At 44.1% G+C, this 23,553-nt stretch overlaps 2 protein-coding genes across 3 annotated transcripts in view; both read left to right on the plus strand.

Annotated features, from left to right (window-relative positions):
- LOC306982481 (calpastatin-like) overlaps positions 1-14,659 on the plus strand; it is a gene marked incomplete at its 3' end in the record, with an annotated part of 66,107 nt that extends 51,448 nt beyond the window's left edge. Inside the window, exons 11-26 of the mRNA XM_079582417.1 lie at positions 93-131; positions 1,745-1,810; positions 1,888-1,959; positions 2,029-2,112; positions 2,370-2,435; positions 5,963-6,058; positions 8,105-8,314; positions 8,392-8,499; positions 8,574-8,666; positions 9,311-9,415; positions 9,489-9,680; positions 11,653-11,712; positions 11,863-11,961; positions 13,561-13,665; positions 14,040-14,132; positions 14,600-14,659. Coding sequence (XP_079438543.1) covers positions 93-131; positions 1,745-1,810; positions 1,888-1,959; positions 2,029-2,112; positions 2,370-2,435; positions 5,963-6,058; positions 8,105-8,314; positions 8,392-8,499; positions 8,574-8,666; positions 9,311-9,415; positions 9,489-9,680; positions 11,653-11,712; positions 11,863-11,961; positions 13,561-13,665; positions 14,040-14,132; positions 14,600-14,659 — 1,548 coding nt within the window. The remainder of the gene's footprint in view (positions 1-92; positions 132-1,744; positions 1,811-1,887; positions 1,960-2,028; positions 2,113-2,369; positions 2,436-5,962; positions 6,059-8,104; positions 8,315-8,391; positions 8,500-8,573; positions 8,667-9,310; positions 9,416-9,488; positions 9,681-11,652; positions 11,713-11,862; positions 11,962-13,560; positions 13,666-14,039; positions 14,133-14,599) is intronic.
- A 760-nt stretch (positions 14,660-15,419) lies between these two features.
- Positions 15,420-23,553, plus strand: LOC306982349 (uncharacterized protein). Of its 2 annotated transcripts, XM_079582262.1 has the most exons (5): positions 15,420-15,631; positions 17,684-17,761; positions 19,236-19,265; positions 20,527-20,610; positions 22,843-23,553. In XM_079582262.1, exons 1-4 carry the CDS (start codon positions 15,422-15,424, stop codon positions 20,602-20,604), a joined length of 396 nt encoding a protein of 131 aa, XP_079438388.1. In that variant the 5' UTR covers positions 15,420-15,421; the 3' UTR covers positions 20,605-20,610; positions 22,843-23,553. The 2 variants fall into 2 exon arrangements, with proteins under 2 accessions (XP_079438388.1, XP_079438389.1); XM_079582263.1 differs by lacking the exon at positions 19,236-19,265 and having other exon boundaries at positions 22,843-23,552.

The following is a 23,553-nucleotide window of genomic DNA, read 5'->3' on the forward strand; positions in this document are numbered from 1 at the left end:
CTGCTGCTGTTCTATCACTAATACTTAAATGTTTGCTTCGTGCTAAAACTAAAAGGTTTTTTTTGTTTCATTTTCTTGTTTCTTCCGTCCAGGCTCCAGTCCCGGCAGACGCCAAACCAGCTGAAGTCCCGGTGAGTCCGCACCATAGATATGAGAGATGATTACCTGTTCAGCCCCGTTCACAGTAATGGTCCAAGTCGCACAATCTCCTCCTACACAGCCAGCTCCTTAAAAGGGCAAAAGGGCGGGAAGTGGGGCGGGCGGAGCCTCCACAGAGCTCCAGGGCTTACTTGACAGGCTCTGGAGCCAGTCAGTGCACTGAAAAGGCTTCTATTATTCCGGGCTGATCCTCATTAGAATCCTCTCTGTCAAGTGTCCCTTGGAGTCGCCCCTGGCCACAAGGAGGTGGCGATGTCAGCTCCCGCCCTGAGGACCAAAGAGAAGCACGTTCCTCGCTCATTGGACCGTACACTCAATTAGTCATGACACAAAGTCACATTTCTGTGACTAAAATGAGACTAAAGTAAAAGTTATTAATGAGACCAAAACTGTAAGTAAAATCTGCAGATATTTAGGTCGACTCCTAAAAACTCAATCAAAAGGTTAAAAGGATTAAAACATGCAGTACTCTGTAGTGTTTCCTGCAGTAGTAGGAATGTGGGCGTGTCTGGCTCTGTTCTGTATTGACCCTGGTGTTTGGTCTGAGGAGACTGCCCCCTGCTGGACCAGAGCAGCATGAACTGGCTGTGTCCGAGTGTCCACACTGTCCTGTGGTCAAACCATTTTGTCCTGGTGTTCGAATGTCCAGAGAGAAAAAAGTCATGCACTCAACATTTCCCACAACATATTCTGTAGTGAGCAGCGATGGTCACCAGAGTCGATATTGACCACAATGCACTGGGAGAGTCGTCAGAGAACAGCAACAGGCCTTTGAACTAAACACAGTGTAAACAGCTCTTTTATTCACGGGTTGTGTATTTTTCATTAATAAACTACTTGAATATAAGCGTTACAGCAAAACTTTGCTAACGTTAGCTGCTAACCTTTAGTTTGAGCTGTTAAATAATGAATAGCGCCACCTTCAGATAAAAAGGAAGTAATCCGAGCTGTTTTCTTCATTCATGTCAAATCCATGTCAAACAAAACGTACCATAGTATTTTCAATTTCAAAATACCTCTGTATTTAAAGCAGTACTAAGTAACTTGTTAACCATAATAGTCCCTCTGGGGGTAATACAAGTGTTAATGGCCCCCTGGTGTCTCTGGCCAGAAAACCACAATTGCAACTTTCCCTGCTCCGACCTGGAGGCCCCAATGCACACTAATGGAATCACAAAGAAGAAGCTAACAGGCTAATGGGCAAAACTAACTGTGGGCTAGCGCCACTTAAACAGTATTTACAGCCAAGTTTGAGTGAAAAAAATGATCTCCATTGTGTAATTGGATGAACAATATCCCTCTGTCCCTTTGTCTGTCCTCTCAGCGTAGGATTTACCCTCACAGACAATTAATGAGTTTAAAAACGCTTATGGCCTCTAGGGGCATGAGTTACTTAGTACTGCTTTAATTATTCCTGTAGTCTTTTAGTCATCTTCATCTGAAAACCCCAAACAAATCTTCCATTCCAGTCTTTTTAAAGGTATTGCTGGCATGACCTCATCTAACCGGCTTTGTTTACTTTAGTAGCAACAGTAGGATCAGACACGCCCCTGTTAATGAAGTGTTAACATTTTGTTTGTTGCAGAAGCAGATCAGCACGGCCGACGCCCTGGACCTCCTCTCTGAGGGCTTCATGTGTGAGACCCCACAGGTCAGACTTCACAAACACTCTGTCCTCATGCAAACTGTGGTGCACTCTGACCTGACCTGGCTTTGTTTTATTCTCAGAAACCTGTAGAAACCATCAGCGCTGCATCTACGGCTCCTTCCAACTTCGCTCCGGCCCCAACGCCAACAAAGGTACGATATAACCGAGCACCAGCCGCCGATGCAAGTGTCAAATAATGTGAGAGCATGTGTGTGCTGCAGAAGGCCCAGAGTGCAGCGCCCCCTGCTGATAAGAAGGCCAAACTGGACACAGACCTGTTCTCCCTCAGTGCTGCCATTCCCTCTGTGAGTATACTGCAGTAACTACAAGTATCTCACTACTTTACTGGAGTCCTGACAAATATGTGCGTACAAAAGGTCTGTCAGTTTGTAGAGTTTCCAGATCTGTGACAATCCAACATTTGGGTCTCTCCAGAGCGTGACAGAGGGCTGTATTTAACTCAGACTCATCTTTTCTTCAATGGCCGTTTTCTTATTCCATCATCTCTGCAGGTAGTTAGTGCTTGATAATAGTCAAATAAATGATTTCTCTGTCTGTCCAGGCCCCTGTCTCTGCAGCTGCTCCAGTCGCCTCCGCAGGCCAGGGCTCCAGTGCCAAGTCTGCCTCGGTACAGCTCCACTCTCTGTCTCTCAAAGACAGTGGAAATGTCTGATCTGATAAATGTGTCCTGTTTCACTCGCAGATGTCTCTGGACGCTCTGAGCGCTCTGGAGGACCTTCTACCTTCAGCAGAACCTCCCAAACCACCGCCCGCTCTGAGGCCGGAGGACATCGTCTCGGTGAGAACTTCAGTTTATTTTAAATAGTGTGAAGCGTTGGTCTGTCTGGTGGGCGTGTCCTTTATGCTTGAGGAAACATGGAGTCATTAGAAACTGGTAGTCAGGGTGGCAAACCTCCTGACCAGAGCATTCAGCAACGTCACAAACGCTATTTGCGAGCGGTTCATCGGGTGTTCCTGTGGTGACGGCTCGGTCTGTGATGGGGTGTTTCAGGAGGCGGCGGTGGAGGAGGAGGAGGCCGTGCGAGTGGGAGAGCGAGAGGACACTCTTCCTCCAGAATACAGGCTCAAACCTGGGGAGATCAGCCAGAGGCCTGCTCCCAAACCTCAGCCCAGTCTGGACACCGCTGAGGCCCTGGACTTCCTCTCAGGAGGCTTCTGCGACGCCTCCACGGCTGCTGCCCAGGTAAGGCCTCGTCTGCGCCCCCTGGAGGAGGAGTTAGACGGACCCATGTTTCACCACTGTGTCTCCTGCAGAAGTCTCCTGCTCCTCCGGCCGATAAGAAGCCTCGGATGGCGAGCGATGGGTTCTCCCTGGAGGCAGGACTGACTCCGTCTTCTGCACAGGTACTCCCCCCTCTTCCTCCTCCTGTTTTCTACACACATTCCTGCATAAATGAGTCTTTATTTCTTTGTCCATCATATGTGTTGATGTCATTATTGACCCCCCTGTTTTTGTGTAGAAAGTGGAGTCATCCGTTCTTCCTCCACCGAAGAAGATCTCCGACACCAAAACAGAGAAGAAAACGGAGAAACCTGCAGCGGCTAAAGACCCCAGACCTGCAGCCGGACAGGTGAGAGGGCCAGGGGGGTAATAAAGGCTCCAAACCTGCAGCCGGACAGGTGAGAGGGCCGGGGGGTAAAAAAGTACTACTATATAGTACTTTGAGGAACTTGTGACACAGGCTTGTAAACAGGGTCGGACTGGGACTGAAAAACAGCCCTGGACTCTGACCAGCCTGGCCCAGATTAGCGTAAATGTGACACTTACCACCCGCGTCAACGGAGCGCATTTTCTCCAGTTCGGCTTTACCCAAATCTAAAAGCTTCCCGACTGGAGAGCAACAGTGTAACGGCTCATTTGAAAGCTAAGACCTGAAAAAGTGATTGTACCATTTTGTCATATTTTTGTTGTTTTTTCATTACTTTTTTGTGGCTTTTTATTGCGTTTTTGTCACTTTTTTTCTATCATTTTTTGTTGTGTTTTTGTTGACTTTTCATCACATTTTTCGTCACTTTTTTGTTGCTTTTCCGGCACATTTTTGTTTTCTTTTCATCCTCTTTTTTGTTGCTATTTTGATGCTTTTCTTTTTAGCTTTTAGATTTGGGTAAAGCTCGGTTAAGGCGGGACCGGTGGCCCTAGAGCCAGTGGCCCCTCTGTGCTCTTCCAGAATGGACATATGGCCAGTCCGCCCCTGCTTGTAAAGTGCAATACAAGTTGACCAAATCACAGCTTATTATTATTCATTTATTGGGAAAATGTTCTCTATTATAAGTGGCCCGCGACCCGCCGTGGGACCTTCATTTCGGGCCGCGACCCAAAATGAGGAACTTGGGAGAAATTGGGCAACAATTTGGGGAAAATGTGGAGTCTGTTCAGGACAATTATCTTTTTCAACAACAAATGATGTAAATGCAGTACATTTTTGCTTATTGTTTCTGAAAGTTTGCAAAAATCATCACTATTATCGAGTAAGTTCCCAAAACTAGTGAGATATTCATTTTTGTCAATATCGGTCGGCTCTCTGTAGGACGTTCAGATCTAAATGAAAACGGCCCTAAAGTGTATGTGGATTCAGGGGCGTCGGACTGGGGGGGTAAAGGGTACTGAGTACCCAGGGCCCAGAGCAGGGTAGGGGCCCTCAATAATGCTGCAAAAAGCGTTATGTATTGTACTTTCTAAGTTTTTTCATAATTGATACTATAAGAACTAAACAACGTGGCTAAAATACAATGGTTGCTACCCAGAATTTTGCACAAACAATAATGATTGATAATATCTCAGGGCCCGACACCCCTTTAAAAATGTGCCAAATGGTTCAGCCCACACACCGGTGTTCAGCACCGTGCGCTTCAACTCAGCAGTGACTTGATGAGGTGGATTCTGTGATGTAATGACACAGAGCTATGAGGAAAGACAGATATTAGTCTTACCTCGCTCTTATGTGCTTTTATTTAAGACTAGCCTGTTCTAGCGGACCTTAGAGGAAACTTTCTTGTCATAAATGACAGTTAAACATGAGGTGAGGTGAGTCCTGCCTCTGCCTGCGCTGAGAAGAGGATGGTGCAGGAGCAGAGACAGAGCTCCTTCTCTCCTCGTTTTAACCTCTAAAGTGTTTCTTTCCTCATATTTATTGTAATTGAGCCATCAGGTCAATACAGTGACAAAAGCCACAGGTCGCGCACGCCGTTTTCGCCGAATTAATTATGCAAATTAGCCGCGCGCATTCGGAATCCACGCATTGTAAATGCGCAGCTTTGGGGACAAGTCAACCTGGTTCTAGTGAAAGGTGGAGCTCGTGCCATTTAGTCTATTCCAGCAGAACCTTTTACAACAATTTACTGACAATACACTTAAAGGTATAGGCTTCAAATATGGTGAGACTAAATCAGACTGAAGCCCTTGAGTTTTGTGCTCAGGCCTGTGGCCACAGAGACATCATAGTATCATCATTTTATGTAAAATAGCATTTTAATGCCTATTTTAAAGTCACACGTGTTATTCTCAGCACAAATATCCTCTGTCCCTGGTGCAGCCCTCCTGTTTAATGTGATATGCTAATAATCATTATGCTCTACCTAAAACTAGCCATTTCAATTGGCCCAATTAAAGTAGAATAGTCCACCCTAATCTAAATATCTATGTCACCACAGGGTTAAAGGTTATTCAATTTCTGTAATTGAATCCAAATCAGATGAAATTTCAAGTCAAGGACTTGAAACAAACAAACAAACAAACAAACAAATAAACAAACAAACCATGACCAAAGTACCCATTGGATTGGATATGTGTCTGTATATGAAGCACTTTTTTGGCCAACCCATTTTTTCACTTAGTTAAGGTATATATAATAAAGTTATAATAGAATATAAATGAACTGCGCTGTCAAACCACTAAACCACTGTCATGTGGTCAAAGAACATAGAATATGAAATGTGAATTTCAAATGGGGGGGGGGGTCCACCAAGATAGTTTGTACCCAGGGCCCAGAATTTGGTGCTACGCCCCTGTGTGGATTACAGTGTCATGAAGTGAGTTTATTGTGCAGGAGGTTCATTATGAGAAAACGATGTGACCAGAGTTGGTTTGTGGTGGATGTGTGGACCTTACCTAGCTTTCTCCTGTTTCACTCGCAGATGTCTCTGGACGCTCTGAGCGCTCTGGAGGACCTTCTACCTTCAGCAGAACCTCCCAAACCACAGCCCGCTCTGAGGCCGGAGGACATCGTCTCGGTGAGAGCTTCATTCTACACGTCGGGGTGCACGGATTCAAGGCCAAGTTCACTTTTGCCCAGATAGTTATTTCACATCATGTTAAACAAATGATTGAAAAGAAGCGAGTGCAAAGGCGAGGGCAAAGGTGAGGGCCTCTATCGCCACCTGTAGCTTCATTGTCATTTTATTTTGAAGCTCTTGCCCAGAAGCGTGTTTTCCTTTGCTCTGAGTATACCAGGGTACATTCCATTTGCACTCGTCGGAATTTCTGTGGGAAATTTAAAACTGGAGCGCCCTCCAGTTCCTCCATTTCCCACTGAGAACGTCGGACGATCCTCACAACATGGCGACGCACGGTGTTAGCAGTAAATAAAAACTCCAGCTACAGGATTTTCACATTTATTTTGTTCTTAACTCTCTAGTTGTCCTCTACTGCCCCCTGCTGTCTGCCATTTAGCAGAGCAAGAGCTGTTCTTCTGTTCTTCCTTCAGTAATGTGTATTCTAGTGTTGAGCATCCGTGAGAGCGCCGCCCACTATAATAACAGTCTAAAACCAGGCGCTTTGGTTTGGGGCTTGGTTTTTTCCCCTTATTTTTTTTTTTTTCCCAACCTTTTTTGTTGCCATACTCGTTCAACAGTACCCAGCCCTAGTGAGGTTTGTGAGGCTCAGAACAGATCCAGCCTGGGCAGCAGTGCTCGATGACCGCAAGGCCGGGTGCGAGCGAGGTGGCCTCCACAAAGCTCTGTTAAAGGAACAGGCCCCCGTTTTTACACACTGAGATATGTTCTTACCTGAGGCGAGTTGGTCTGGTCTTTGTGCGTGCCCTCAGTCACGCAAAAAGACCTCTCCTCTATGGGACCAACGGGGGTGAAGTTAGAAGCCAGCTCTTCCATGTTTCCCCTGTTTAAATACAGTTAAAGGAATAGGCCACCGTTTTTACATACTGAGATATGTTCTTACCTCACTTTAGACGTGTTAATATATCCCCGTCTGGTCTTTGTCCGTGCGCTCACACATACGCAGCCTCTCCCACATGTCACATAGCTCCAAAAAAGCTCACGATAGAAGCTACCAAGCTCTTCCACGTGTTCCCTATTTAAATAAAGTTACGTGAAGTGTTTTCATGCAAAGTATATTTACACAGAAATGTAGCATGTCGATTTTATAAGCAAATAAAAAGGGGAACTATATTGTGAGGCGTAATGATACGAGCAGTAAAACGTCCGCGCAGTAACTCCTAAAGGTTATTGACGGAAGTGAGCGGGGGAAGTCTTTAGGAGTTACTACGCGGACGCTGTGCTCCTCGTATCATTACGCCTCACAATATAGTCCCCCTTTTTATTTGCTTATAAAATCGACATGCTACATTTCTGTGTAAATATACTTCGCATGAAAACACTTCACGTAACTTTATTTAAATAGGGAACACGTGGAAGAGCTTGGTAGCTTCTATCGTGAGCTTTTTCGGAGCTATGTGACATGTGGGAGAGGCTGCGTATGTGTGAGCGCACGGACAAAGACCAGACGGGGATATATTAACACGTCTAAAGTGAGGTAAGAACATATCTTAGTATGTAAAAACGGTGGCCTATTCCTTTAAGTGAGTAGTTACACGATCCAAGTCTAGTTAAACAAAATTAAACTTGTTGATTTTCTAAGGGGATCAAAAGGGGAACTATATTGTAAGGCGTAATAACACCATAGGAGCATCTTCGACATCCGCACAGTAAAGTGAAGATATTACTGCGCCAAAATGGAAGTACTCATGTTTAATTCTGTGTAACTAGACTTGGATCGTGTAACTACTCACATAATTTTATTAAAAAAAGGAAAACGTGGAAGAGCTTGGTCGCCTCTAACTTCCCCCCCCACCCGTTGGTCCCACAGAGGAGAGGCTAACAATATGTTTGGTCTTTTTTGCGTGACTCAGCGCACGTGTAAAGACCAGACAGGTACACATCAACTCGTCTAAGCTCAGGTAAGAACACAAGTGCAGTCCCGCCTCCCCCTGACTCGTGTAGTCGAGATGTTCCAGCTCTGGCCCTGACGCTGTGGTGTTTCAGGAGGCGGCGGTGGAGGAGGAGGAGGCCGTGCGAGTGGGAGAGCGAGAGGACACCCTTCCTCCAGAATACAGGCTCAAACCTGGGGAGATCAGCCAGATGCCTGCTCCCAAACCTCAGCCCAGTCTGGACACCGCTGAGGCCCTGGACATCCTCTCAGGAGACTTCTGCGACGCCTCTGCCCCCTCCTCTAAGACCGCACCCTCTGCTCAGGTAACGGCTCATTTATTGGCTAAGTTGGAGGGACGTGGAGCTTTCTGTCCGTCTAACTGTCCTGGTGTCTCCCTCAGCCCACAGCGCCCCCTGCTGAGTCCCTGGCAGCGCTGGACTGTCTGTCGCAGGATTTCGTGAGTCCGTCGAAAGGCGCGGCGGTCCAGGCTGTGGCCCCTCCCCCCCAGGTGAGTTTTTGATGGAGATTGTCCTCTGTTTTTTCACAAACTACATCCTCCTCCTCTGACCCGTGTCTGTGCAGAAATCCAGTGCTGCGGCCGTCTCTGCCCAGAAGAAACCTGAGGCCAAACCTTCATCAGGGAAGCCCAAGGACTCCGCCCCACAGCCCGCACAGGTCCGACCCGCTCTGCTTTCAGACTCTTCTTTTTTGTTTCTCTTTTTCTTTTTAATTATACGCTTTTGTCACTTATGACTAATTAGTTTATTTTTCTCTTTTTTCTTTTCTTCATATTTTCCGTCTTTTTAGTCATTTTCCATGTTTTTTATCATTCGTTTTATTTGTCGATTTATTATACATTTTTATTTTATTTTAGAATACATTGTCTTACTTTTTGGGGGGAGGGGGGAGCCTATGGGGATATATGATTGATTGGATTTTTTCTTTTTATCTTTTGTCACTTTTGTCTAATTTGTAGGTTTTTTTATGTATTTATATTCAAATGTAATTTCATTTTTTTTTTTTTTTTTTTTTGGGGGGGGGTAATTAAAGTAATATTTTCTCCTTTTTTTTTCCTATTTTGTCTTTAGCAATTTCTTTCCCATTTCTTTTCTCTCTGTTTTTACTACAGTAAAAAACAGGTTTGGGATTTTCACAATAAAATCACCATTATGAAGTGAACTAGGATTTTTATGTTTTAAGAATATTCCAGATTTTCACATTTTTGCAGTTGTTTTTTTCCTTGTAGCCGTCTATCTTTAGTTTTCTCTGTCCAGTTGGTCGGTCTGTGCCTGTCTCATCTCACTGTACCTTCTCCTCAGGGCGGCTCCATGTCTCTGGACGCTCTGAGCGCTCTGGAGGACCTTCTACCTTCTGCCGAACCTCCCAAACCACAGCCTGCTGTCCGACCGGAGGACATGGTCTCGGTGAGATCTTCCCTCCTCACACTCTGCACGGTCCGGGAGGAGCTCAGGTGTTGATGTATGTGTGGTGTTTCAGGAGGCGGCGGTGGAGGAGGACGAGGCCGTGCGAGTGGGAGAGCGAGAGGACACTCTTCCTCCAGAATACAGGCTCAAACCTGGGGAGGTCAGCCAGAGGCCTGCTCCCAAACCCCAGCCCAGTCTGGACACCGCTGAGGCCCTGGACATCCTCTCAGGAGGCTTCAGCTCCTCCTGTGCACCTTCCACTCAGGTAAGTCTAAAACTAATACTTTAGCGATACTTGGTTTTCAATACCGATACCTGAACAGCATATTTCTTTAAATACTGAGATATGTTCTTACCTTAGCTTAGACGAGTTGATATGTAGCTGTCTGCTTTTTACGCGTGCCCTCAGTCACGTAAACAGAGCACAGACGGCGTTAGCATTTAGCCTCTCCCTGCAGAGTTATAGCTCCAAACTGTGGTAAAAGTAGTTCCTACCAAGCTCTTTCCCTATTTAAGGCGAGACACTGCAGGTGAATAGGGAAAAAATGTATATTTACAGATATCAATTTGAAACTTTTGCTGTCGATCACTGGCATAAATGTGAGAAAAAAATACAAGTTTTCTGTCATTTTATCTTTTCATATAAGAACAAGGTGTTTTATGCCTAAAAATGCCCCAAATTTCCCAGCTTTTCGGCGACGGAATCTGAATAACAGATAGAGCTACATTCAAATTTATGGTTTCATTTTATTGATAAATGACTTACCAAGACTTTTTCAGAGGGGATTTTGGCTTTCTTGTTTAGTTTTAAAATTAGCTGTTTTTTCGCCTTATTTTTTGACATTCAAAACTCAATAAATGGGGCTTAGGGATTAGATTATAAAAAATCCCTCTGAAAAAATCTTCCAAATATTGTTCAGTCCAAGGCTGGAAAATGTGAAGTCTTTAGGTCCGACTGACGTGGACATAGTGTCGCCACAATGACAGAAAAATGAGAAAAAAGCCCTTGAAATTGCATTCTCCCATATAAGTCTATGGGGGAACATTGAATCAGCGCATTATTTAAACATGTTATTGTGAAGATTAGGCATATTTTCTGTTTCCGGGTGAAAGCTTGTATGTTCAGAGACCAATTTGGCCCACAACCTGAAAACTGAAAAAATTAAGTTTTGCCTGTAGTGTCTCCCCTTAAATATGGTTGCATGAGCCTTTACACGATCCATGCCTCTCACCGCTCTTCCTCTGCCCCTCACCGCTCTTCCTCTGCCCCTCACCGCTCTTCCTCTGCCCCTCACCGCTCTTCCTCTGCCCCTCACCGCTCTTCCTCTGCCCCTCACCGCTCTTCCTCTGCCTCTCACCGCTCTTCCTCTGCCCCTCACCACTCTTCCTCCGCCCCTCACCGCTCTTCCTCCGCCCCTCACCCTCTTCCTCTGCCCCTCACCGCTCTTCCTCCGCCCCTCACCCTCTTCCTCTGCCCCTCACCGCTCTTCCTCCGCCCCTCACCCTCTTCCTCCGCCCCTCACCCTCTTCCTCCGCCCCTCACCGCTCTTCCTCTGCCCCTCACCGCTCTTCCTCTGCCCCTCACCGCTCTCCCTCTGCCCCTCACCGCTCTTCCTCTGCCCCTCACCGCTCTTCCTCCGCCCCTCACCGCTCTTCCTCTGCCCCTCACCGCTCTTCCTCTGCCCCTCACCGCTCTCCCTCTGCCCCTCACCGCTCTTCCTCTGCCCCTCACCGCTCTCCCTCTGCCCCTCACCGCTCTTCCTCTGCCCCTCACCGCTCTTCCTCTGCCCCTCACCGCTCTTCCTCTGCCTCTCACCGCTCTTCCTCTGCCCCTCACCGCTCTTCCTCTGCCCCTCTCCGCTCTTCCTCTGCCCCTCACCGCTCTTCCTCTGCCCCCTCACCGCTCTTCCTCTGCCCCTCACCGCTCTTCCTCTGCCTCTCACCGCTCTTCCTCTGCCCCTCACCGCTCTTCCTCTGCCTCTCACCGCTCTTCCTCTGCCTCTCACCGCTCTTCCTCTGCCTCTCACCGCTCTTCCTCTGCCCCTCACCGCTCTTCCTCTGCCTCTCACCGCTCTTCCTCTGCCCCTCACCGCTCTTCCTCCGCCCCTCACTGCTCTTCCTCTGCCCCCTCACCGCTCTTCCTCTGCCCCTCACCGCTCTTCCTCTGCCTCTCACCGCTCTTCCTCTGCCTCTCACCGCTCTCCCTCTGCCTCTCACCGCTCTTCCTCTCTCCACAGTCGGCCCTGGACGCTCTCTCCGGAGACTTCGTGGCTGCCTCATCTGCAGCTTCCACACAGGTCAGTTATAATGACACCCGTCACCCTTCAAACCGAGGTCATTCTAATCCCACGTGAATAAAGATTGAAACACATTTCTATGGATTTTTTGTCGACTAAACAAAACTGGACTAAACCTCCTGCCCCGTGCTGCTGTTCTTGTCTCCACAGTCGGCGGCTGACGCTGCGTTAGACGCTCTGTCTGGAGACTTTGTGGCGCCCTCTGCTGCCCCCACAGTGCAGTCCTCAGCCTGCGCCCCGGACGCCCCGGTAAGTGAGGTAGTCGTGGTAGTAGTAATGGTAGTAGTAGTAGTTGTGGCCATAATGAGCAACAAGCAAATGTAATGGGCAAATATCCGCCAGCTCGGTTGAGGAGACATTGCACAGACTGAAGGCGAAGTATGGGAAAAGAGAAGGGCTTTTGTGCATTTTAGGGGAGCCACCGCTGACAGTTACAAGCGTAGAAGTGTCCTATCTGGACAGCTAGCAAGCCTGTCAGCCGTCAGCATTAGCACGTTCATGTAGCTTATTTTTCCTACAGCCGCTAGCATCAGCCTGTTCAGTATATTTTTCCCCATAGCCACGTTAGCATCAGCCTGTTCTTGTATTTTTTCTATAGCTGTTAGCATTAGCCTGTTCTTGTATTTTTCCTGTAGTTGTTAGCATTAGCCTGTTCTTGTATTATTCCTGTAGTTGTTAGCATTAGCCTGTTCTTGTATTATTCCTGTAGTTGTTAGCATTAGCCTGTTCTTGTATTTTTCCTGTAGTTGTTAGCATTAGCCTGTTCTTGTATTATTCCTGTAGTTGTTAGCATTAGCCTGTTCTTGTATTTTTCCTGTAGTTGTTAGCATTAGCCTGTTCTTGTATTTGTTCTGTAGTTGTTGGCATTAGCCTGTTCTCGTGTTTTTCCTGTAGTTGTTAGCATTAGCCTGTTCTTGTATTTTTGCTGTAGTTGTTAGCATTAGCCTGTTCTTGTATTTTTCCTGTAGTTGTTAGCATTAGCCTGTTCTTGTATTTTTGCTGTAGTTGTTAGCATTAGCCTGTTCTTGTATTTGTTCTGTAGTTGTTGGCATTAGCCTGTTCTTGTATTATTCCTGTAGTTGTTAGCATTAGCCTGTTCTTGTATTTTTGCTGTAGTTGTTAGCATTAGCCTGTTCTTGTATTTTTCCTGTAGTTGTTAGCATTAGCCTGTTCTTGTATTTTTCCTGTAGTTGTTAGCATTAGCCTGTTCTTGTATTATTCCTGTAGTTGTTAGCATTAGCCTGTTCTTGTATTTTTTTCTATAGCCGTTCACATTAGCCTGTTCTTGCATTTTTCCTGTAGTTGTTAGCATTAGCCTGTTCTTGTATTTTTCCTGTAGTTGTTAGCATTAGCATGTTCATGTATTGGAGCTATTAGCATTTAGCCTCAAGCATCCCAGATTATGAAAGCTCGAGATGTTTTCAGCTGTCGTCCACATTTAGGTTTCTGTCAAAGCCTCATTATTAATATATGAACAAACCTTTGGAGGTCAAGGTCAAGGGCAAATTTATTTAGAATATAACTATGGCTGTGCAAAGTGCTTTACATAGGCAATATGAAATTTCAGCAAAGTTAATATACATCATTACATTACAAACGATAGCAATAACAAGAACCACCAAAGAAAATCCGGCTCAGCTTGTGTTGAAGGCCTCTGTAAACAAACGGATCTTCAAAAGAGTATTTAAATTTGTTATTCAATTTGGAGATCCTAGAGAAGATAATAATCATATTCAGTTCTGTTTCTACTGGATGACCACAGTACTCGAGTATTCCTGTAGTGACTCTTCTTCTCGTCTGACATCTTTGTTTCCTGTGTTTTCGTGCTGTGTCTCCGGCGGTGGCTAGTTGGCGCCTGGAGCGGACTCGGCCCTGGACGCGCTGTCGGACGCCCTGGCGGAGATTACCCCCACGCCCCAACCAGAGCCACCCATGCCCACCAACATCGTCAAGGTACGAGAGGGTACCTGAGGCAGTCTGACACACAGGGAGGGAGGGCACCACAGGCAGTCTGATGCTGCGCTTCAGGGGTTCCCCAGGGCTCAGTCTTGGGGCCAGTTCTGTTTATTTATTTATGAACATTTTATTGGAGGATCATCCCCATGTGATGAATCATCTCGTTTTCATGGTGGTCCTCAAGATCATGTCCAAGAAAAATTTCATATTATAGTATTTTTTTATCATTGTTTTCTTAAACATTTTCTTCTTCAATCATGTTCTTGGGCAGGATTTATGCATGTTTCTAATATGCACATTACTGTGGTTTGGATCGATTTCAGCGCCGCTTTGAGAGACGTTATTCAGCGTAAATTGTTTGTGACTTTCAGGAGAAGCAGATCGAGGAGGAGCGTCTGATAAAGATGGGAGAACGAGACGACACACTGCCACCAGAATACAGGCCCACGGAGGCGGAGCTAAAGGTACAAGTACACACTACCACAGGAGTACTACACGCAGTACTGCAGCAGTATCATCTGTATCTTACACACTGTAATAATACCAGGAGTAGTTCGAAATCCGCGCAGTAATCTTCACTTTACTGTGCGGATGCCAAACTACTCCTGGTATTATTACGCCTTACAATATAGTCCCCCCTTTTATCCGCTTAGAAAATCCACATTGTTAATTTTGTAGGTTCTTAAAGAGACAGAGGCCTATTTCAAGACATTCACTACAGCCATTTTGAGAGAGCAATTTTATACAAGGCGGTTATTCTAATTTACTGCATTTACAGACCAACAGAAGGTTTGGTCATCATTGTAGTGTGATATAGACTGGTGCTATGTGACTGAAAAAGTAAAATACCCCCTCTTTAAAGTAGTGGTGGAGTAATAGGTAAAAGATGTGGTCTGTATAATCTCACCTCTAGCTCCCCCCTCTCCCACAGACTCTTCCTCCTCAAATGATGTTGATGAAGCCTTCTTCATCGAGCCGTGCTCCGCTGTAGCCTTTATTCATGAGCTATGGTGCTGATGTTCACTTAGGAGTATACCATGAGGAAACACATACAGCTGCTTGTATCTGTGATCTGATCAAATATTTTCAAATGAAAGATGTTTTACATTATGTGTGATTTCAGGAAATGGAGCAAATGAAAAAGGTGCCGGAGTCTCCCAAAGAGGCAAGTGACCCACCATCATCATCATCATCATCACACCGTCACCTCTTTGTCACATTTTGTCATTTCTTTGTGTGATAGTTTTAGTCAGTCCTAGTGAGTGTTAGATCAAATGAATGCAGTAAAGTATTGTGAATGTGTGTGAAGGTTGAAGGTCATAGAAGCTTTTGTCAGACAGAAACCTCCACAATCGTCAGAAATGTCCTAATTGTAAAACGAGCTGCGACTTGAAGCTTTCCACTGAAGCAGCCGCTCTAGTGTTTAATGGTTTTGGACGGGCGACTTTTCGACCTGGGACAGTCTGAGAACATCTGGTCAGAGGACCTCAGCACTGACCGGATTTTACAGCATTTCAGATAAATATGAAGTTACATATTTATGATTAATATCAGTCAGATCAGTTTGAGCGCTATCGATCATTTAACAGCTCCAGCTAAAGGTCAAAGCTAACATTAGCCTTTTTTCCGTCTGAACATTCGGACAAAGGACCAAATAGCGTGACAATAGTCGCTACGGCAACAGAGGGGACCGAGACACAGCCCATGACACATGATGTTAAATCTCTGTGTGATGTTTTTTGTGCAGAAGCTGATGGATGATAAAACAGCTCTGGACCTTCTCGCTGGAGACTTTGAATGTTCTGCACCAACACCTGCCTCTGCACCTGCCTCTGCACCTGCCTCTGCACCTGCCTCCTCTGCGTCAGCTCAAGTCTCCTCCTCTGCGTCAGCTCTAGTCTCCTCCTCTGCGTCAGCTCTAGTCTCCTCCTCTGCGCCGGCCAAAGACTCAGACCCACAGAAGGTACTGTGTGACATTGTATCAATTTTACGATATACAGTATTGCGGTATTTTGATGACATCATGCATGTGAAGGATGCTGCAGAGCTCGAATACTGTACGTTTGTTAAATGTGACGTCACGACTTCCGCTTCTGGGTCCTAGCATACCGGCTAATATGCTAATCTTTAATACAACAATCAATATTTCTGAAACTCAACGGGGAGTGACTGAACCTACTTATTTCTCAGACTCATTGGCCAAAAATGCTGCACCTACTGCGAAAAAAGTATTATTTACTAAAGTCGGTACTTTCGGGGTTAGCGTTAGCGTTTATCTGCGCTAAACCGGAAGTACCGATTATGGTAAATATGACGTAGCTTTTATAGCAGTAGGTTCAGCGTTTTTGGCTACTGGGCCTGATAAATGAGTTTGCATTCAGCATTAGCACGTTCATGCAGCCTATTTTTCCTACAGCCGCTAGCATCAGCCTGTTCAGTATATTTTTCCCATAGCCACATTAGCATCAGCCTGTTCTTGTATTTTTTCTATAGCTGTTAGCATTAGCCTGTTCTTGTATTTTTCTTATAGTTGTTAGCATTAGCCTGTTCTTGTATTATTCCTGTAGTTGTTAGCATTAGCCTGTTCTTGTATTTTTCCTGTAGTTGTTAGCATTAGCCTGTTCTTGTATTATTCCTGTAGTTGTTAGCATTAGCCTGTTCTTGTATTTTTTCTATAGCTGTTAGCATTAGCCTGTTCTTGTATTTTCCTTATAGTTGTTAGCATTAGCCTGTTCTTGTATTTTTCCTGTAGTTGTTAGCATTAGCCTGTTCTTGTATTATTCCTGTAGTTGTTAGCATTAGCCTGTTCTTGTATTTTTCCTGTAGTTGTTAGCATTAGCCTGTTATTGTATTATTCCTGTAGTTGTTAGCATTAGCCTGTTCTTGTATTTTTTCTATAGCTGTTAGCATTAGCCTGTTCTTGTATTTTCCTTATAGTTGTTAGCATTAGCCTGTTCTTGTATTTTTCCTGTAGTTGTTAGCATTAGCCTGTTCTTGTATTATTCCTGTAGTTGTTAGCATTAGCCTGTTCTTGTATTTTTCCTGTAGTTGTTAGCATTAGCCTGTTCTTGTATTATTCCTGTAGTTGTTAGCATTAGCCTGTTGATGTATTTTTCCTGTAGTTGTTAGCATTAGCCTGTTCTTGTATTATTCCTGTAGTTGTTAGCATTAGCCTGTTGTTGTATTATTCCTGTACTTCCGCTAAACCGGAAGTACCGATTTTGGTAAATATGACGTAGCTTTTATAGCAGTAGGTTCAGCATTTTTGGCTACTGGGCCTGATAAATAAGTGTGGTCAGTAACTTTCTGTTGAGTTTCAGAAATATTGATTGTGGCATTAAAGAGACAAGATGCAAGTTGTTCATTTTTATACTCACTACTGCCACCTCAGGTCATACGTGTAACTGCAGCTTCTATATTAAGCTCGTGCATGATTTTAGAGGCAGTTGTGGACATGGCTGCAACATGTAGGGGGAGGAAAATACTTAGTTTTAACTCCATATAGTCCCTTTAAATACTTTTTTGTAGCTTCTCACACATCTACGGCCCCGGAAGTAGAGCTGTGACGTCACCACTTAACAAAGGTATAATGGCCAAGAGTCAGTCAGAGCAGTAGAGGGCAGCACTACAATTTTAAGCACGTGGACCAAACACTGTCACACATATGAGCTTTTTTTCAAGGGAAGTTCATGAATGCTAAACAGGTTAACAATCTGTAAGTGTGATGCATTGTTATATTATTTTGTAAAATATATGGATTATCGCAGCTGGCGGACAAGGCGGATCAACCAATCCGTGATCCTGGGCTAGACACACGGCCTTTGAGGCTTGTCGCCATTAGGGCTGGGGGGAGGTTTAGGTACTTCTTGTATAGAAAAAATACAACTATTTAAAGCAGGTACCGGAAAAAATATGAAATCTTCAAAAATGGAGAAAAAAATGTGGCGGAAAATGGGGGGAATGCATTTGCGTCGTTAGTGCAGCCGTTGACTGTTGTACATGTTTTTGTTTGCAGCCGATGTCGGGCAAAGTCCTGGACTCGCTGTCGGACACGCTGCTGCCAGACACGCTGAAAAAGACTGAGAAACCGAAGGTAAAAACTCAACAGTGTGGAACATTGTTGCTCCCTGCCCGAGCATTAGCCATCGCTGACTTCATGAGCGCACATCTCAGTCCAGACGCTGCAGGTGAAAACATGGACGGACTGCCATGTCTACGGTGGCACAGTGGTTAGCGCTTGTGGTTGACCGCTAGAAGGTCCGGGTTCGATTCCCACCTGTGTGGAGTTTGCATGTTCTCCACGTGTCTAGGTTTCCTCCGGGTCAGAGTGAAAGTAAAAACAGACCAAACTTTTACAAGGTATATTTTTGACATTTTGTCTGAAATCATTCCAACAAATACAGACATGTTTGGAATCCACCCGGCAACACTCTGTAGTCCATATATGTTCATTTGTGTTGTGGAAGACACCGGCCACATACACACACATGTGCAAACCTTTTCTTCACTTCAGTATCTCCTACAGACTCCACACTTCACAGGCTCGGAAGGTTTTTTTACTGAAGGATTTTTTTAATATCCGACTACAAGGCTATTTTTAAACATCTGATCACAAAGAAATATTGCATTTACTCTCAATTTTCTTTAGTAATGCTTTTCTGACACTGAAAATATCTCTATTTCACCTGGAGAAATGGTGAGCTATATTGTTCGAATGAGGTAAAAACAGTTTTTGGCCTTTTATCTGTTGTTATTTCAGCAGGAGATTCAGATAAGGTTGCGTTTGTTGCTGTGTTTATCAATGGAACCTCTCACCTTAATCGTTGTGTCCTTGGGCAAGACACTACACCTTTCCTCCAGTGTCTGCGTACATTGGTGTATGAATGGGTGAGTGGTTCCTTGATGTGAAGAGCTTTGAGGGCCTAATATTGGTGAAAAGCTCTATATACAAGGTTTCCGCGGGGCATTAAAAGTCATGAAATTAATTGTGCCAAAATCAAGGCCTTAAATGTCATTAAAAAGCATTCAGTTGGTTTCAAACTGACATTAAATCAAAATTTCTTGGAAAATTATGACATGGCTACAAGTTTTATGGTCCAAAACATAGTTAGTTACTGTTTTTGCTGAAATTCACCACATTTTTTGGTAAAAAGTTTCATGAAGTTTCATGAAATATGCATATGGACATTAATTAATTAAAATTAGACTTGTTTCTGCCGGTATAAACGCAGTATATAAGTTGAGACCATTTACCATGCATAAAATGCCACATTTGTTAAATGAAAACATCAAATGCAATATACGTTGTCCTATTATATTATATTCATATTTATATCATGTACAGCAAACATTCATATCTCCACGTTTAGACATTTGTCCTCATTCTCCTGCAGCCTCTCGCCTTCATACTGTAGTTACATGAAGCGGCACATTCACGTCTTTCCACCAACGATTTGCACAGAACACAAGCATATGCAAATCTCAGGTACATGGGCAAATGACGCATTATCCCAATGAGAGTCACGGCGCCCCCTGCTGCCAGAGCCTAACCCCGCACTCTGTTCCAGGCCAAGTCCAAGTCCCGCTCTCGGACTAAAGTAAGCCCCGCCTGCACGCGCTGACACGTGCTCCTCACCACGTCACCAGTCCGCCACTCTCTTCCCCTGTATGCCTAGTGTGCATGTTTTTAGAGGTCATCAACAGCCAAGGATGAGTGAGAGTGTCTGTGTGTGTTTGAACATGCATGTTTGTTCTTTAACCTGCACGGTCACAATCAAATACGAAATCCATCATCATTTGCCACTAGGCTCTATGCATGGAATGTCTCTGGCTAACTACTTCCTGTCCACATTTGAACCGAAATAAAAAATAAAATAAGGTAACTTCAATAAACATCTGTATTAGCATTCACTAATAGTTACAAACAAAGACGTTTTGCCCAGTGAAGTATTTTCACCAGAGTAAAAAACAGAGTTTTTTTTATTTTAACCAGATAATACTGTACATACACTGAACAGGCTAATGCTAACGGCTATAGGGAAAATATATTGAATAGGCTAATACTAAGGGCTATAGGGAAAATATATTGAATAGGCTAATGCTAACAGCTATAGGGAAAATATATTGAATAGGCTAATGCTAACAGCTATAGGGAAATTATGTTGAATAGGCTAATGCTAACGGCTATAGGGAAAATAAATTGAATAGGCTAATGCTAACAGCTATAGGGAAAATATATTGAATAGGCTAATGCTAACGGCTATAGGGAAAATATATTGAATAGGCTAATGCTAACAGCTATAGGGAAAATATGTTGAATAGGCTAATGCTAACGGCTATAGGGAAAATAAATTGAATAGGCTAATGCTAAAGGCTATAGCAAAAAACACATTGAATAGGCTAATGCTAACGGCTGTAGGAAATACACTGAACAGGCTAATGCTAACAGCTATAGGAAAAACAAACATCGCACAGGCTAATGGTAATGGCAATAGGAAAATACAAGTCTCATCCTGTGAAGTATTTTTATCCTGAGTTTTTTATTTGAACATGATAAAGGAGCAGGGCCTGATCCAACTCAACAAGAGACACTCAGTTTTGGAAAGAAATTGGATTCACCTGTTTTTGTTTCATCTGGAAAAGTCCATGACTCACCAAATTTACCATAGTTATTCTTAGCTGCACCAACTCCATTTAAATTCAGTGTGGTCTTCAATGTACAGTTATTTTGATTTGACAGATGGTTCTATGCTGCACGGTTTCCTTTTCTCCTGACTGCGCTTGTTCTAAACCTGTTTCATAAACGGTTTATGGCTCCAGGTATGAACGACCTAATGTCTTCTTCTCATGTTGTTGCAGAAGTCTCCAGCAGAGGGCGCCACTGACCTGCTCCCCTCTCAGGTCAGCTCAGACGTCCTGCCCTCCAGGAAGAGCTAGGCCCAGGTACACACAGCCGTCACTGTCACAGGGGGAGGAAGTGCTTTACTGGAGTACAGTAGGTACTACAGTAACACAGACAATGCTGCAGCAGACTGTAGCTGATAAATGGAAATAATACATGTGACCTGTATCTCATTATGACCTTTATGACTCATTATGTGGACCATAGAAAAACGTGTATTCTCCCCAAACAAATGAATGTTTCCAGGCCTATATTACAGTATGGCAAAGCATGACCGGTCCGTTTATGACAGTTCTATTATGATTTCTAACGCGGCTTTAACATCATCTAAAACATCTGGAATGGATGGATAGAACATTAGCCTGTATTGGAAAAATACATTGATCAGGCTAATGCTAACAGCTACAGGAAAAATACATTGAACAAGCTAATGCTAACGGCTACAGGAAAAATACATTGAACAGGCTAATGCTAACGGCTACAGGAAAAATACATTGAACAGACTAATGCTTATCGCTACAGGAAAAATACATTGAACAGGCTAATGCTAACGGCTACAGGAAAAATACATTGCACAGGCTAATGCTAAAGGTTATAGGAAAAATACATTGAACAGGCTAATGCTAACAGCTACAGGGAAAATCCATTGAACAGGTTAATGCTAACAGCTACAGGCAAAATACATTGAACAGGCTAATGCCAACAGCTACAGGCAAAATACATTGAACAGGCTAATGCTAACAGCTACAGGCAAAATACATTGAACAGGCTAATGCTAACAGCTACAGGCAAAATACATTGAACAGGCTAATGCTAACAGCTACAGGCAAAATACATTGAACAGGCTAATGCTAACAGCTACAGGCAAAATACATTGAACAGGCTAATGCTAACAGCTACAGGCAAAATACATTGAACAGGTTAATGCTGACGGCTACAGGGAAAATCCATTGAACAGGTTAATGCTAACGGCTACAGGCAAAATACATTGAACAGGCTAATGCTAACAGCTACAGGCAAAATACATTGAACAGGCTAATGCTAACAGCTACAGGCAAAATACATTGAACAGGCTAATGCTAACAGCTACAGGCAAAATACATTGAACAGGCTAATGCTAACAGCTACAGGCAAAATACATTGAACAGGCTAATGCTAACAGCTACAGGCAAAATACATTGAACAGGTTAATGCTGACGGCTACAGGGAAAATCCATTGAACAGGTTAATGCTAACAGCTACAGGCAAAATACATTGAACAGGCTAATGCTAACAGCTACAGGCAAAATACATTGAACAGGTTAATGCTAACGGCTACAGGCAAAATACATTGAACAGGCTAATGCTAACAGCTACAGGCAAAATACATTGAACAGGCTAATGCTAACAGCTACAGGCAAAATACATTGAACAGGCTAATGCTAACAGCTACAGGCAAAATACATTGAACAGGCTAATGCTAACAGCTACAGGCAAAATACATTGAACAGGCTAATGCTAACAGCTACAGGCAAAATACATTGAACAGGTTAATGCTGACGGCTACAGGGAAAATCCATTGAACAGGTTAATGCTAACAGCTACAGGCAAAATACATTGAACAGGCTAATGCTAACAGCTACAGGCAAAATACATTGAACAGGCTAATGCTAACAGCTACAGGCAAAATACATTGAACAGGCTAATACTAACAGCTACAGGCAAAATACATTGAACAGGCTAATGCTAACAGCTACAGGCAAAATACATTGAACAGGCTAATGCTAACAGCTACAGGCAAAATACATTGAACAGGCTAATGCTAACAGCTACAGGCAAAATACATTGAACAGGTTAATGCTGACGGCTACAGGAAAAATACATTGAACAAGCTAATGCCAACGGCTACAGGAAAAATACATTGAACAGGCTAATGCTAACGGCTACAGGCAAAATACATTGAACAGGCTAATGCTAACAGCTACAGGCAAAATCCATTGAACAGGCTAGTGCTCATTTCTATTGGAAAATACATTGAACGGGCTAAACGCCACTTCTCCTTTTTATATCTATGGTTGAGATTGTTTTGAAATCCTGGAGCGACGGAGCTGTGGTCGGGCCTTTGGAGCAGTCGGTTATTTGCTTTTCACAAACATTTAAACATTCATTTGAAGAAAGTCGTCCCTGTACCCCGGCTTTGAGCTACGCTTTTAATATTCCATATTTCTAATGGGTTCTTGTAGTTGTTTACACTTTTGTGAATACTTGGACTTAAACCCTGTGTCTCTCCCTAGGTCTACGGGTCATGACGAGTGTGGGGAACGGAGGACATGACGAGTGTGGGCTGCAAAACAAAATGTATTTTTCTAAATGTGGAGATTGTTTATTTCTGATGTAGATATGAATTTGTAGAACACTTTTGCACAGATCGCTGCCGTTCTTTGGGTCAGAAAAAAACCAGGGAAGGTTCACTTCGTACAAATGAATGTGTTGAAGGCGGAGAAAGAGAGAGACAGAGGGAGGGAGGGGGTTTCAAAACTGCCGGGGGTCCCTGGAGGGGCCGTCGAATGGAAGAGTTTTATATATGAATGACAAATGAAAAGTGCCATATCTGCGGGAGTGGAATGATTTGAACTATTTTGTGGCGAGACGCGGTTCTGCTTCGACACTAAAGAGTGCGAGAGAGTGAGCTCTGCGTGAGTGGATTCCCATTAATTTAGTGCAATCTTTTTCATCAAAGTTATTACAGCCAACAGTTTACAGTCAGTCTAAGATTTGCCTGCTATTTTTTCTGGAGCTGAACTAAAAAATGCATCGACTTTGTGCTTTCCTTGTGTCACGCATCAGACCAGCGCTGCAGGGGGCGACGGTGAGACACTGTAACGCCGACGATGTTTCCACATTTCTTTTGCTTCCGTTTTCTGTGCGTCTCGTTTTTGGTTCTGTTGTTTTTTTGTGTGTTTTTGAGAGAAAGGGAGCTCTAATAAACGCCTGTGTAAAGATGG

This window comes from Gobius niger (genome assembly GCF_951799975.1).
Source record: "Gobius niger genome assembly, chromosome: 24".
Taxonomy (NCBI): Eukaryota; Metazoa; Chordata; class Actinopteri; order Gobiiformes; family Gobiidae; genus Gobius; species Gobius niger.